This window comes from Metarhizium acridum (genome assembly GCF_019434415.1).
Source record: "Metarhizium acridum strain ARSEF 324 chromosome Unknown scaffold_577, whole genome shotgun sequence".
NCBI classification, from domain to species: Eukaryota; Fungi; Ascomycota; class Sordariomycetes; order Hypocreales; family Clavicipitaceae; genus Metarhizium; species Metarhizium acridum.
In genome coordinates, this window is record NW_027094045.1 from 199,597 (window position 1) to 213,960 (window position 14,364).

The 14,364-nt window shown below is 53.0% G+C and overlaps 3 protein-coding genes across 3 annotated transcripts; 2 read left to right on the top strand and 1 right to left on the bottom strand.

Moving 5' to 3' along the window:
- Positions 1–777: 777 nt before the first annotated feature.
- Positions 778–4,012, top strand: J3458_020978 (uncharacterized protein). Its single transcript, XM_007812545.2, has 2 exons — positions 778–2,336; positions 2,399–4,012. The coding sequence occupies exons 1-2, from the start codon at positions 2,185–2,187 to the stop codon at positions 3,885–3,887; spliced, it is 1,641 nt and encodes a 546-aa protein (XP_007810736.2). The 5' UTR covers positions 778–2,184; the 3' UTR covers positions 3,888–4,012.
- Positions 4,013–8,459: 4,447 nt separating this feature from the next.
- On the bottom strand, positions 8,460–14,364 carry J3458_020979 (uncharacterized protein). The gene is made up of 4 exons (XM_007812546.2): positions 12,213–14,364; positions 12,080–12,151; positions 11,804–12,022; positions 8,460–11,727 (listed from the first exon to the last, which is right to left on the bottom strand). Exons 1-4 carry the CDS (start codon positions 13,258–13,260, stop codon positions 9,161–9,163), a joined length of 3,906 nt encoding a protein of 1,301 aa, XP_007810737.2. The 5' UTR covers positions 13,261–14,364; the 3' UTR covers positions 8,460–9,160.
- On the top strand, positions 13,427–13,795 carry J3458_020980 (uncharacterized protein; the record flags this gene model as incomplete). Its single annotated transcript, XM_066122333.1, has 1 exon — positions 13,427–13,795. One exon carries the CDS (start codon positions 13,427–13,429, stop codon positions 13,793–13,795), a length of 369 nt encoding a protein of 122 aa, XP_065972585.1.

Sequence of the window (14,364 nt, forward strand, 5' to 3'; positions counted from 1 at the left end):
CTCTAGAGCAACGATTTCATTAAGTCGATTAAAAAAAGGGGGCTAGATGCAGGACATCTGGTAACACTGTATTCTGGCTGTACCTAGGCCAGGGAACTGTAACTAACCATGCAATACGCGTCGATTTTATAATGGAATTGGTCAATCACAGGCTCTACTTCACCATATCCTTACCGGTTTTCTCTCAGGCGTTTATTATTTGCGTCATCTTGTTGAAATTATACCGTGTAGCAAGACAAAGCGAGGCTGTCGTTAGATGCAGGCTCGGCGTCTGTCTAGCTGCGTCTGCCATTATAGATCTAAGATGGGAGGCTCCCTTGTATATCCGGCAAGGCTTTCAAGTAGGATCCCTCTTCAGGCTCTATACATAGCCTCTCTGTCCTGGACGACCTTTTAGGCTGTGCTCTTTCCGTCAGCATCGCCGCCAGGGACTTTCGGCAAGCTCTTAGATACCAGTGTTTGGCATCTTGCATATTGTTCCGCGGTAGCCTTGTTGAGGTTTGATTATACTGCCCGGTTCATGTCAACCGCACACTTCTCATCACCGGATAACCTATATACAAAAGCATGGTCACTTGTCAACTTGGAGACTGAAATTGGGGCCACGGAGATGATTTGATGTCGTAAAAAACACGTCGGGAAGAAACTTTATTTTCGTGTGAAGGGAGATAACATGGACGACACTCGTTATTTTTCTTTACACATGCTAGGGCTCTTAAGTTGACATGATACTATCCACAAACAGTCTTTGATCACAGAATTTGTCTTTACAAGCCCCTTCAGGCATTATTTGATGCCTCATCTACCCATTAACTCAAGTAATACAGGAGCCCCCAATCAGCCTCATAGTTCCGCTTACTGGGCATTTCCCAGCGATATTAAGATACCAATGCCTCGCCAGATCAGCCCACCCTTGATAACGGCCTGGAGAGTGAAGAAAAAAAAGAATCTTCCAGCCCGGTGTGATGGTGACCATCTTTTGGCCCTCATGAAGCCTCACCATATCAGCGTATAGCACCATTCGCTGCCTGCCCTGCCACAAAATGCATGCCTAGCACAGCCGCAGCCTAATATAACGCTGCATGAATGAAAAGCGACGTGATTCGCTGTTGCTGGCGCATTTGCACCGCCAGGCCACACAGCATGTTCAGGAAACGCCAGAAGAAGGCCGCAACAAGTATTTATAGCAACAATCTCAAGGTAGAAGGATACGCTAGCCGTGGCTGAGCAGCACCATTTCCATTTGTCGAGCTCAGTAGCCGAAGCCTTGTTACCAAGTACTTAAGAGTGGCACGTCCGCGGTCGCAGAATGAGCTGAATAGGAGGGAAGGGCGGGTCTCTTGCCATCCTTCCTCTCTCGATGTTTTCCATCCTCACGACGAGACGCATCTATCCGAGGGCAACTCACCCGGCGGCCAAACATACCACAGTTCTCATGGCAGAGTCGGCCTCTCGACGCCCTTGCCGCATCTCTTCAGACCGAGAACCGTGAGGGAACAGGGGCAACGGCAGGATAAGAGGAGATGGCGCTATTCCCTCTTGTCTGACACCCCTCATTGAGCCTCGCTATCCCTGATTAGTCAGTCGCCTGTGAGGCAACTAGCTCGATATGCACAATGGGGGGGATGATTGTTGCCTTGCCACGACGGCTATCAGCTTGCCAACCAGACGATACCATCTCCGGGAAGGCTTGAACGCGCGGCATCCTTTTGCTGGCAAGGACGGCTATTGGCTCGGATGCTTGTCGAATCCCCCTGCAAACCACCTCACATACGTGTGCCTTGGATGGCCTCCGACGCCCTTTTTACATTTCCCGCCAGGCTACTACTCTAGATTAGGTTCCTCGATCCTGCCGCATGCAGGGAATATGTAGGCCAAAGGGAAAAGTCGAGCTCGGTAGAGAGAGTCCCTCACCGAGATGGGCACATTTGGTCTAGTGACGGATGGGAATGCGAACAAACTGGACGCCTTGGTGCTGGGACGGTTGTCCTTTTAGGGAATCGAGTTGGCGCTGAAGATGAGGCGGCCTCGAGACGAGTATACAGACGCCGGCTGCAGTTCTGTCAAGATATTTTTTTCCCCTTCAATCGTCGTTTGTCTCGAAAAGCTATACTCGGAGCTGCTGTTGGCCATTGCATCGAGTCCCGTTACGAGCATCTCAGCTGATCGATTTACAAAACGAAAATGTTCGGTTCCTCCAGGTCTTCTGTCGTGAGCTTCTCGGGAAGTTTCTCGGGAGAGAGAATGCTCGACAGCTCGGCGATATCTCCGTGCCAGAGTCACCAGTCCAGTGTCAGTGTTGACGCTGTCGAGCACCCGGATCAAGAGTTTTGCCCGTAAGTTTCTTGACGATGCCACCGCAACAGACCAACTCTCAAGTGGCGGCTAACCGCGGTAGAATCCGTATTCTTGCGTCTCAAATCGATAGCTGCGCCAAGGCCCGAGTCATTGCCCTACTAGCCATGGAGTTCCTCGTCTTTGACGGCAAGCTGCACGGGGACCGAAGCAACTGGGCGTGTCCGTTTGGAGACTGCAAGGAGAACTTTCCTCACGCCAAAGCCCTCATGCGGCACGTCGCAGGCTGCTCTCTCTCCTCGGGCGCCAAGGTGTACTGCAACAGCTGCCGCAAGTATGACTGCTTTACGCTCCAGGGCCGTAATGACCAGTTCTGCAGCGCCAGCGACGATGCTGTCCGTGCCGGACCCTGCTCGCCAAAGAAGAGCAAGGGACTGCGCAAGCTCACCAATCTGTTCCTCCGCGGTCGCTCGGCATCGGCGTCCTCTTCTCTGGGAACACGTCACACTGTCATCCCAAGTGCTGCGAGTTCTAGGCGAGCTTCCTCTCTTGGGAATCCTCCATCTCCAGGGCCGCAAGAGCTGGGCTCTGGTCCACTACACGAGATGGGGGATTCAACTTCAGGCGGTGTCCCCGACGTCGCTATAGATGTGATTCCTGAGCTTCCTACTACTCCCGAGCCCTTCATTGCTGGCCGGCTAAGCCCAGTCTCTACGACCAACATCTCGCCCATGTTTTCCGAAGGCTTCACAGAGTCACCGGTGGAAGACGTGAATGGCGGGAGTTGGTATATCTCGTCAGAAAATGAACCTGCTTCTCTTCAGACGATATCCCCGAATCAAGTACATTCGCCCTGGTCTACGTCTTCGCCGTCGGCTCATTCCCATCTTGATCGCGGTGCCGGGCAAGCGTCCTGGAGTATGGTCCAGCAATCGTCTCCCCAGTATCCCTACGTTTCTGCGTCGTTTCCAACCAATCCTTATACCAGCACAAACATGTACCGCCAAGCATCTTGGCCCTTGTACGGTAGCACTACGTCGTCTGAAAACGCCGTCTGGGATGGAGCGTCGTTTGTACAGCAAAAACAACGAAGCTCTACTTGGCCACAACAGCCGACCTCTATGGCCGGGCAGAGCGGACCCAGCAAACTTCATCAGGTTCCGAATGGATGTGTAGTGTCGTGGCCGGGGAATGCTTCCACATCCAGGATGGAGCCTGACCACTCCGAGGCACCACCACCGTCTTCGCGCCGCGGCGGGGAGTCGAGCCAAATCCCGATGAGTGGCTTGATACCGGAGGCTTCTCCGTCATTAAGCTCTCTGCCGGACAAGGCAGACCCCGATCGGTGCCCGCATTCCGGCTGCTCGTTCCGTTCTAGGGGAAAGCCCGCCAAGCGCGCTGTCTACCTCAAAAAGCATCTTGCCACGCATCTTCCGCAAAAAGTTACGTGTTCAGGCTGTGGCAAAGAGTTTAGTCGGCTGGACAACCTCAAAACACACCAGAAAAAAGTGTGTCCGAGAAGACGTCTCTCAGTACATGATAGGCAGAGCAGGACACCGAGCCATCGCGCGGCCAGGAGACTTCGCCCATAAAATGAACACAGAGATGTGGGAATTTATCACAGGTATTAAGATGGATCATGTAGAGGAATAGCAATGTCATTCACAGGGAGCTTTTTAGCCAAGGTACTGATAGTTTTAATCACCATTGAACACGGTTTTACTTGCAATTTTATCCCCCCCTTTCTTTGAAGCATTCTATTGCAGTTTGTTTCTTTGCGGTGCTTGACTTTGGTAATGCAACTATGCCATCAGCCCTCCAAGTAAGAGGATCTTCGTACGCAGGTAGTAAGCTGAAGGAGAGTCATCAGAGTTGACGTGTACCCGGGGCCGCGCCCAGAGCCACATCAGCAGTCTGACAACTACCTCCGCTTCACCCCAGTCAAGCCGAGCACCAGAGAAGGGTCGAAGCAGCGGAGGCCCTGTGAGTCCCTGCATGAATTCAGGACTCGCTGCCTGGCCTCGAAGGCGGACGGCAATCGCCAGGTGACGCGGTGACTCGCCAATCTGTGACCGAATACCCTCCCCCGCGGGGCCTTCTGATCCCGCCAATTGACATGTTGCGCCGACTCCCAAGTTGGCGCCGGCAAGGGTCGTTTATTCAGGGAAATGGTCCGATTCCAAAGGGCATGTGTGCTGTCACTCTCTCATGTACCGGCGGTCGTATAAAATAGGACAAATGCTCGGGTCAAGAGGAGGTTCCTGAGGACACAGCCAAGTCCTCCTCTCACTGAGACAACTCAGTCATGAACTCGGTAAAGTAGGAAATTTCCTCTGTTTATCCCTGTCTTGTCAGAGTTGTGCGGTGGTTCTCATGGTTGAATCTAGGCAGCACGCTTCGTTTTCTCAGCCGGCCCCTCCTCCTTTGGCCGTCACACGAGACAATCTCCAGCGTCTCCCGGGGACTCCCAACCTGCAACACTACCTGAGTCATCAACAAAACCATGAAAAAGTAGCACTTGGGGTACAAACTTCGCCGACGGATCACGGACAGATGCTGCAGACACTGGAACATGCTTTTCCGTACAAGTAATAGGTGGTTGGGAGTGACGAGTTTGGCTCTCGGCCGCGTGTTGGAAGTGGAACAGCTACATGGGCGCCACTCTTGGGCTTTTTGTCATTTCCTATACAATTTAATTTTGGGAGCGGTTGAGCCGCTTATTAATTTTCCTATTTTCCTCTTCTTTCAACAAGGGCGTATTAGGATAAAGGAGCTAGCGATGGGTTAATCGACGTCGGGCTTTGAGCCTCGGAGTAATGTGCAGATACGGGGCCAACTGAGGTCTGAGACTTTATAGTTGTCTGGTCGGCTAGCTGCCTGCGGCTGCTGTTTTAAATCCAAACCGCTGTGAGCAGCGCGGCTTTTCAATCCTTGGCAGTTTCTACTTTTCATTAAGGTGACTGAATTCGGCGCGTGTGTCGTGACTGTGCTTCATTCTTCTCGACGGCCGAGTTTCCATTGAGTTGCAGAGACATGCAGACACTTTTTTGGATGAAGTACATGCCGAGTTGGTCAAAAACGACCAGCGACACATATGTCCCGTGCAAGCAGCTCTTTCCAGGGACCCTGTAATCTCGTTGGTAAGCGGAAAAGCTGACTGGCAACCCAACCCTACAGCCATCACAGCTGTTATAGTTCATCGGTGCCCTTGATCATATCAAACTAGCTGTACTTTTCTGTACCAAATTAAGGTCCACGGGTACTACTGCCAGCGAGAAGTTGTGCGATGTATTCAACGTCTTATTTTTGACATATTGGCCCCCAAGGCGTTTGGACGAAGCGCTGAATGACGTGACGCTAGTTATTCCGCCAAAGCATATACCTTATAAGATGCCTTGAACTGCTCGGCTGTTTTTGCGCAGTATTCACCATTCACTTGTCTCTGGTCGGAAGCAAGCCAAGAGCCTGTGGTAGTGTCCTTTTCCGTCACTGCGTACACAATCCCCTTGCTCGCATCGGGTCAAAAATGGACAAGCGAGATAAATGGTCGTAAGATGCTAGATTGTTCAAACGGAGGCATGTAGCCATGCATTTCGGCCGCGCCTGGACCTGCTCCGACTATAAAAAGGCGGTTGACGAGCCTTGTCTGGCACCGCGCAAATGCCATCGCCGATACTATGATTTGAGACACAAATCCCGCCCTGTAATATCGCATCGTATTGCGTATATGGCGGCATGAAATCCGTCTTGCAATATAGGTGTTCATGGCGCCGAGATGGCCAATTTCTCAATCCCTGATTACAACACGGTCCGATGCAGACCAATAGATTCCGTCAGACCAGCATTGCACACGAGCTGCGGAGTAAATCGATCTAGTCCATGGGTCTGTTTTATCGTCTATATCTTTTCTTTGCTTGGTTGGTTGACTTTGGGCGCCTGTTGAATCGGGAAAATCCCATCCAAGTGTCCGTTAATCTGTGTCTCGGCAGGGTGTTACAACCCAACCTCAAGTAGTCAGTGCATGTCTGAATGTCCAATGCCAATACACATACCACCCAGACATGTAAGCTCACAGACATGTACAAACAACCAGTCATAACGCTGCGAGGCCTTCCCGACCTGCCGACTCCTGCCATCCTCGCCTGCAAGCCAGGCATAAACGAATACCATGCCTCGCACACAAAGACAACAGTCACCAGAGACAAACTCCACGCAAAAGACGACACGGAAACCTACAAAGGCCAAGAACCAGATGATAAGCGCGCTGCTTCAAAACCGAAAAAGCTGATTGTCCGCACTTGCAGATTTGTCCAAATCACACCCCAGCGTCACAAATCCAGCCGACTCACATTGAGCAAAAAAAAACATCTGCATAGAAACAACCCAAGGTGCCACTTACATCTCCTCCGGGCCATCCTTGAAAAGACACCCCTCCAAAATAGTCCCGGGTGAACAAGCGCGCAATGTGAACAGTGGTGCGGTGCCACCCACCAGGCCCGTGAACATGCAGCCCTTGGTCGCCAGATTCACAACCATCACCGCCCAGCGACAAAAAACACCCTCATCATCAAACCGCCAGGCCGAAACAGGTCCTCAGCTCGTTCTTGGCCGCATATAAAAGAGCGACGCTGGCAGTCGAACCTCCCTCGCATGATTTCCCATCCCACAACCCACAACTATCCTCCCCCCAACCGCCTCCTTCTCCTATAGCCTTCAAAAGATCTGGACAAGAGCCAAGTAATCCAAAACCACTCCGTCGTCTACTCACCCGCAAGGCGTCGAAAATGAACCGCCAAACCACCGCAGCCAACTCGGCCAGCGGCGCCGCCAAAAAAGTCAGCTTCGCCCTCTCGACATTCGCCTGTTCCAAGGACCCGAAACACGGCACATACACCGGGTCCATCGACACCAGTGACGGGCACCCCGTCGTCCCGGGCTGCCCCGCATGCGCGGAGGAATACATGGCCGAGCGGGCGGCGGCGTACAGGTCGACGAGCGGAGTAGATGAGCAGGGCGCCGGCAAAGATAAATAGTCTTCTTCATCAATGCGAGTCTAAACTTACGCCATAACCATGAGCTTCCTGACCGTGGTCCCCGCCGTGACTGTCTGCCATTGCCGCGGGTGTCGAACCAGTCAATATTGACACGGGACTTGAAAGAGAAATGTCACTGGAAGACGTTGCAGCCATAAAAGATGGACTCAAGCACAGAGGCCAGACCGACGAGAATGGCAAAAATCCCTTGACCGTGCTCCCAGACGGCAGGTATAAAATGACGAATCACGGCCCTTGGTGCGGCACATGTCTCCGCTCCGTGAAATAGTACTCCCCAGAAAAGACCGCTGTCGACCCTGAAACTCCAACCAAGGGCCGGCGTTGAGCTAAGCAACATCGCAACGCAGGCCGCTCACGCCCCCTACAAAAGAAACCCGTCCGCCACGTCACGACGAGCCCTGTCCTTCAACACGGCCGATAGTACAATTTCACGTCGCACAGGGAGGCAACTGGCGTCGGTTCAGAATCAAGTACGTCTCCGTTGGCCAGATGTATTCGCTCCGACACGTCCAACCCCCAACACACGCAGACAACATCTTCGGGGGCGGGGGCCAAGGAGCGTCTACGAATATACAAAATAGGCAGTTTACCGCAGAATATACTTGCCTGAAAAGTATACCAATCTACGGTAGTACTTGACAATCCAACGTCAACATAACATAGCGCGACGAGGTCCCCTGACAAGTCCGCGGCCTCTGCCTCCCGAGTCCCTACCGTACTCATATACGGAGTAGTTGCCTGGTGGGAAAACACGCAGGAACTCTCCTTGTTGGCCCCCACAGACGCCCGGCTGGTTCCAACTTCCAATGCCTCGTTGCCAGATGTGTAAACCGCCAACTAACCGCCCAGCCGCCACCAGCCCCCCAATACCACCGCGAACTCGCCTCGCCGCCAGCGGCCCAACATGAAGCTCTTCGCTTAAATACGACTCTTCTTACGTGACTTGTATCCGTAAACGCAATCCAGTCGGCCTACGCCCTTGCTGCTACGCCGTGTATCGCCTCTCGACATCCGAGGTGGCCGAGACATCTCACGCGACCCATTACCCCAAAGTCACAACCAACACCCAGTGCAGAACACTTCACGTCATAAATCTGCAAAGCCTTGCCCCACGTTATTTGTCTTTTTCTTGATTCAAGTATCTTTGGTGCATAACTTTGTAACATCCCGTCTATGCCGCTAGCAGCCATCCTAGGGCTGTTTCCATCCTGGCGGTCGACAAACATCAGAAACATTAATCAATGCCTCCGTCAACACCGCCATGCCGTATATGTGAAGGATAAAAGTGAAAAGAGGCGAACAACGGTTTCTCGAATGCAAAACGCCTGCCAGCTGGCCCTTGTAATCATACGCCCAACATGCCCTTGGATTGCCCGCCCACGATCCAACCAGACCACTTGATTCCATGTCGATACAACTTCGCATCTCTAATCGCCAAGGGTTGCTGTGATATTCCCAACTTTCAATCCCCTCTGTTTATCTCCCGTAATAGGTTCATGCATTGTACATATGCTTTTACATCGAATCCCGTCCTAGCAACCCTCGTACATGTCATTGTTGGGGTTAGCCACATCCCAGATCATGTCCAACTCGATGCTGTGTAAACTGCAAATCATCTCAGCCACTACCCTGTTTTTCTCAGACATCTTTTGTGAATCTCTTTGCGGGTCCAAAAAAAAAAAAAAAGAAAAAGAAAATGCACCAAGATCCTCCACCACTGTTGACTCTATCCAACCAGCATTTGACCATCTTCAGATTCGCCTCAGCCGCGGCAGTTTGCATTATCATTGGCTGAGAACAATCCACCACATCTAACCGCCTTTGCGTTCGAATCCATTCTTCGGTAGGAGCTCGGCTTGCGAGGGCTGTGTTGAGACTGCGTTGTAGGCCTTCTTCTTTCCTTTGCCAGCAGCCTTCTGCCAACCGCCGTCGCCCTCACTCTTCGCGCCGCGCACGTGTCCGTTTTCTCGCTGCGGCGCCGACTTGACTGCTGCCACGAATGGTTTCTGACCCTTATGGGCCTTCTCTGCGCCGACAAGTTGAGGGTGCCGGTGGTCCTGGTTGTGCAGTGCCTCCTTGGGAAGATCCACGCCAGTGGGCTTGCTTGTTTCAGCCTTTGCGGCTGGCTTGTTGGGTAGCCATGTTGGGATCGACGCGGCTGGCTGTTGCTTCCGAAGCGTAGTTGGCGAGGGTGTTCGCGTTTCATATACAGGAGAAAGATGGGCAGCATCGACTGCCGCAGGCTTGCCCACCCTATTGTCACCAATTGCCAGATCCAGCGGAGCAATGACACCGTTTTGAGGCTGTCGAGACATCAAGCGTTGCCTGGCGGATGGCGAGAGACGGGCAGCGGCGCCATTGGGGGCTTCTTGTTGGTTCATTTGACTAGTCAAGTAGATGGAATTCATCAGCGCAATGCGATCTTTGAATGAGGCGTCTTCTGCACAGTGTGGCATGGACAACGCCGCGCTGGATCCATTGACTACAATCGGCGGCCGGTCCAAGGTCCAAGGTGAAGGCGCCTGTTGGACTTGGGATGGTGCCGACGGCTGGCATGTCGTGTTGGCAGGAGGCTGAACGGGCCAGACGGGGACTGTACTGATATGCAAAGCATTCTCCATACCGGCCACTGGTGAGTCCTCGGACCCCAGTGATTCTGCCCTACTCGAGGGCGATGGACCAGGTGGGGTTACTGCAGTTTTCAATCCTGAGCCGTTTACCACCAGTGGTCTTGACGAGGCTTTGCTGCCCTGACTACTAGGGAATGGTGCAGATGTCAACGGGGCAGAAGAAGTCCCACCAACGGAAAATGCGCGGGCGTGCCCTAGAGGAGATGGAGACCTGGACGCTCTGCGCATCCTTCGGTCTAGCAGCGTCTGAGGGAGCTGCTCTATTGAGAGTCGTCGTCTTTCAGGACTTGAAGACTTTGCGGCAAGGTCTCCAAAGGCAATACCATTTGGCAGATGCTGCTGCTGCTGCGGTTGAAATTGGGCAGGTCTAGTCGGACTCAGGCTTCTGGCTTGGAAGAAGCCAGACGACTTGGCATCTACAGACTCTGGCGATTCGGACGCGGCTTTGGGCGTCTCATCAAAATCAGTATCATCGGGCATAAAACTTGGTATTGTTATGTTATTCGTTTGTCTCGGTGCAGACAACGTTGCGCTGGCTGGAGTTTGGCTGCCCAGTTGATAGCCTGCACCAGGGTTGGCAGACGGCGACCTCTGTGCTGGCTGCGACTGGGACCTAAGCGAGCTGCTTGACGTCGATGCCCCTCCCTCGGTAGAGATTGTGGATCTTTGGAGGGACCGGCGGAAGTCTTGAGCTGCGTTGTTACTCGTCGTTGCAGGGCTCGAAGGGTAAGATCCGTAGCCATTTTGTTGAAGAAAAGCGTGGCCTATGTTCATCCCATACAGGGCGTATATTTCTGGTCGTAGTGGCGCGGTAACCGGTACATTGTCGAAGGAGTTTGTTCTTGATCGGTCCGATGGCTGCTGACCTGAACCACAGTTGACAGACAGTCTTTGCTGCTGCTGGCCAATTACTTGGTGCGGAAGGAAGGGGCCCTGCGCGTACAAGTTGTGAAAGTGTCGCATTTGCTCTTGATAGGCTATTTGCGTCATGAGGTCCTGCTGAGCGTATTGAAACGGGTACTGGGGTGTCTGGAGCCACGACATGTCCTGCTGCATACTCAATGGCACAAACATACTTTGCTCATAAGCCGGTATACTCGAGGAGGCTCTTCTATTCGACCCCCCTCCGCCCCTGTGGAAATTGTTGTTGTGGCGGCCGCCTCTGTGATGTCCTCGCCCGCCTCGACCAGAGTGTGACTGTGACGAGCTTCGAAGAAGAACCGGACGGGGCTGCGGGGCTGGTCGGGTCCAGACGCGCTCTTCTTCCTTCGGAAATACGTATTGCTCGCACGCCTCGTCAAGCTTCGCCTCGGAAACCAGATCAAACGCGCGACGTAGCTCCAAGTGTAGGCCGCGAAACGCATATTCGTCGGCGGTATTTCCGAGATTTCGAGAAACGTTGAAAGGCTCCTCGACGCATAATTGATTGTTCAGAGCATAATTCCACTTCTTTTCTTGTTTTGTCAGAAGCTTTCCCTGCCTGATGGTCAGCACGTGCTTGTCGTAATCAAATTCGTGAGCGTAGAATCGAAAAAATTGGAACAACAGCTCTGCGACAGATGATTTATTTTTGTTGCCGTATCCTTTGATCTTCTTAAGATTATCCGCAAATTCGCTGGGGGTGCCATCTGATCTTGGCATCTTATATGGCAGTTGATGCAATGCGGGGAGAACTGGAGGACTGCGGAGTTGAAGAAATGCGATAATAAGGCATATCCACGTGTAAGAACTCAATGTGCCGCCAAAAGCTGTTGAAAGAAAAGGACGAGGTACGTCAGCAACAATGTTTTTAAAGCCCCCAGAAGTACGGTTCCGACATCTTACCGGCATCATTGATAATTCTCCTCCTGGTCCAGTATTTGATAATCATTGCCAATTGGCGAACACGAGGATCGGCTTCCACGTATATGCGAACCATTCTGGTATTTTCGAGGGCAAGAGTATTGTTCACATTCATGTCGCAGGCCAGACCAAGCTCAGGATCCCAGATCTTGACAATGGGCACCTTGGCCGCAGATATACAAACAACCTTTTCCATTCCGCCTGAAAAATGTGTGTTAGCGGACGCTCTCCCATGTGGGTTCGAAGGAGGAAACATACGCCTTGCCAGGAGGTCAGCTATCATGCAAACTCCTTCCAATTCTTGCCATGAAGTGGTGATGCAAATGTCCACTAGAGAAAAACCAGTATTAGTTGTGCATGACAAATTTCCATGCCGAATGTCCAAACATACCATCCGAGTCATCTGAACATAGCAGATTGCCCGACGACCCAAATAAATTCACACGGATATCATGGCCGGGCCACTCATCGTTGAATATTTTTTCCAGCTTCTGAACCAGCTTTTTCCGCTTTTCTTCGACCTCTTCGGTCGGTAATAAGTGATTGTATATCTCGCGCATATCTGCAGCTAATTTTCTCTCCTCATCCTCTGACAGCTTGTTCTTGACAGTTCGCAAGTCCAGTTTTTCGAGTCGGTCACTTCCCACAGAGTACGGTATTCTGCGTCTCGAATTGATCTGAGCAGTCTCGTATTTGCATCCACCAAGCCTAGGAGGCAGGGGCCGTAATGAGGGCAGTGTGCTATTAGTTTCCGAATATGCCGATCGGGGGGAATGGTTGTTGGCGGCAGTTGGAGAAGGCTCCCGTGACTCGAACGAAAACTGTCGAGCATGCTGATGAGGCGTAGACGGCACAGAGTTCGAGTGGGACTGTCCGTGGGCTAAAGAAGCTGCGGCATTGGACCGTTGAGGAACGCTCCTCGATGTCTCGACTGAGTGTTTGGGGGGCATTTTGGAAGGGGTGTCTTTGGACGTAATAACCGGACGGTTGGTTTTGTCGGAGTTGTGATGCGAGCGGTTCCCATTGCCTCCTGACGCGGCTCCCTTGCTGGCCGATGCGTCTTTCAAGGACACTCTGCTAGATGATCTTGATCGGGGTCCAGCCTGCACGTGGGGGGAGGACACGACGGGGGGCAGGGGCGGAGTCTGGAGTCCACCTCCGCGGGAGGGCGAGATGAGCTTGTTGTAGTGCAGAAGCTGGGCGTGGTAGATGTTTTGCTGGGGGAAGAGAAGGGGAAGGAAGTCGAGCTGGGCATATGGCGCCGCGGCCCCGGCAGGGACGGGGTGAGCAGCTGCGTCCGGGGGACTTTCCGACGATTGCGAGTGCGCAGTCCCGTTGCTGATGGACTCTGCAGAAAGCGTCGTGGAAGCGGAAGTCGCCGTCCAAGGGCTTGGGGGATAAGGATGCTGAGGTTCTGAGGTCGCAGACCTGGCGTCCATGAAGCTAACGAGCCTCGGACGGGGTTAGAGCACGGGTTGAGGAGCGGTCAGAAGAAGCTAGTGGCCCTAGAACTCGTCTGCAGTCAATGTGGAAGCAGAAGATGCGCGAAGCCACTAGCTACGGCCGAAGAGGACGCCGCTCTGCACAGCACGGAGTTGCTGGAGTATGTCTGTCTCGGTGTCTGAGGGCCAGACTGCGATCTCGTCTCTGTGCATTCACGAAGATACAGCGTTGAGGTGCAAGATTCGACGGTCGTGGCGTCGCGGCGGTCGTGCTCGGTGCTCAGAGGTTGGGGGGAGCACCGAGGCTCTCTCCAGCGGTATTGTCTCGGACTTGAGATCGTCTTGGAGCGAAGAATTCAGTTGTGAAGAGGACGATTGTCGGAGAGGCGGTGGCGAGAAAATAGCAATGGCCCGGCGTGGAGGTCTCGGGGGAAGAAGAGACGGTAGGATCCAATGCTCTCCTGAAGAATGGGAACCGGGACGACTTTGTGTGCTGAGCGACGGAGGCGAGAGAGAAGCGGAGGGGGTGTAGCTCGCAGCCGGACTCTGGAAGAAAGGGTGCCGCAGAGTGACGAAACGGACGAGGGTGGCTTGAGAAAGGAAATATGCAATCTATGAGAAAGAATGACAGGAAAAAAAAGCCCTCAAGAACTGGTCGTCAACTCGATTGTGCTTGTGGCAAGACGGTCGTAGAGAGTGATGCGAGCAGACTCGGCAGTTAACGGGAAACTAGCAGGCCGGTGGCAGAATTGTCTGGAGCGGATGGAGGAAAGGGGGTCTGGCAGCACAGGCCATAAAAAGCGTGGTGATGAAGATGGGCCCAAGCGTGGGAAAGAAGGAGAACGAGAAGACGAAAAACGGTCAAGTGAAGCAGGACCGCAGCAACAGCGATAAAAGGCGAATGGGAACTGGCAATGCGGCGCAGCGTCGAGGACACACCGGACTTGAGGCAGTGAGGAAACCGATTCGACCAGACGACAAGTCAAGATGCGGGATATGTCGAGGCGACTTGAGCGTTTGGGTGTGGGGATGCCAAAGTGCCGTTGTTTATTCGGTTGAGTAATTACGTGTGGTGCACTAGTACAGCACAGCAGGCCTGAC

Excerpts from the sequence above, each read along its gene's own strand:
- J3458_020978 (XM_007812545.2), top strand. The coding sequence starts at position 2,185 with ATGTTCGGTTCCTCCAGGTCTTCTGTCGTGAGCTTCTCGGGAAGTTTC. Across the intron at positions 2,337-2,398 it reads CCGGATCAAGAGTTTTGCCC|AATCCGTATTCTTGCGTCTC; the intron begins GTAAGTTTCTTG and ends TAACCGCGGTAG.
- J3458_020979 (XM_007812546.2), bottom strand. The coding sequence starts at position 13,260 with ATGGACGCCAGGTCTGCGACCTCAGAACCTCAGCATCCTTATCCCCCA. Across the intron at positions 12,152-12,212 it reads ATGTTCAGATGACTCGGATG|TGGACATTTGCATCACCACT; the intron begins GTATGTTTGGAC and ends GTTTTTCTCTAG. Across the intron at positions 12,023-12,079 it reads AGCTGACCTCCTGGCAAGGC|GCGGAATGGAAAAGGTTGTT; the intron begins GTATGTTTCCTC and ends CACATTTTTCAG.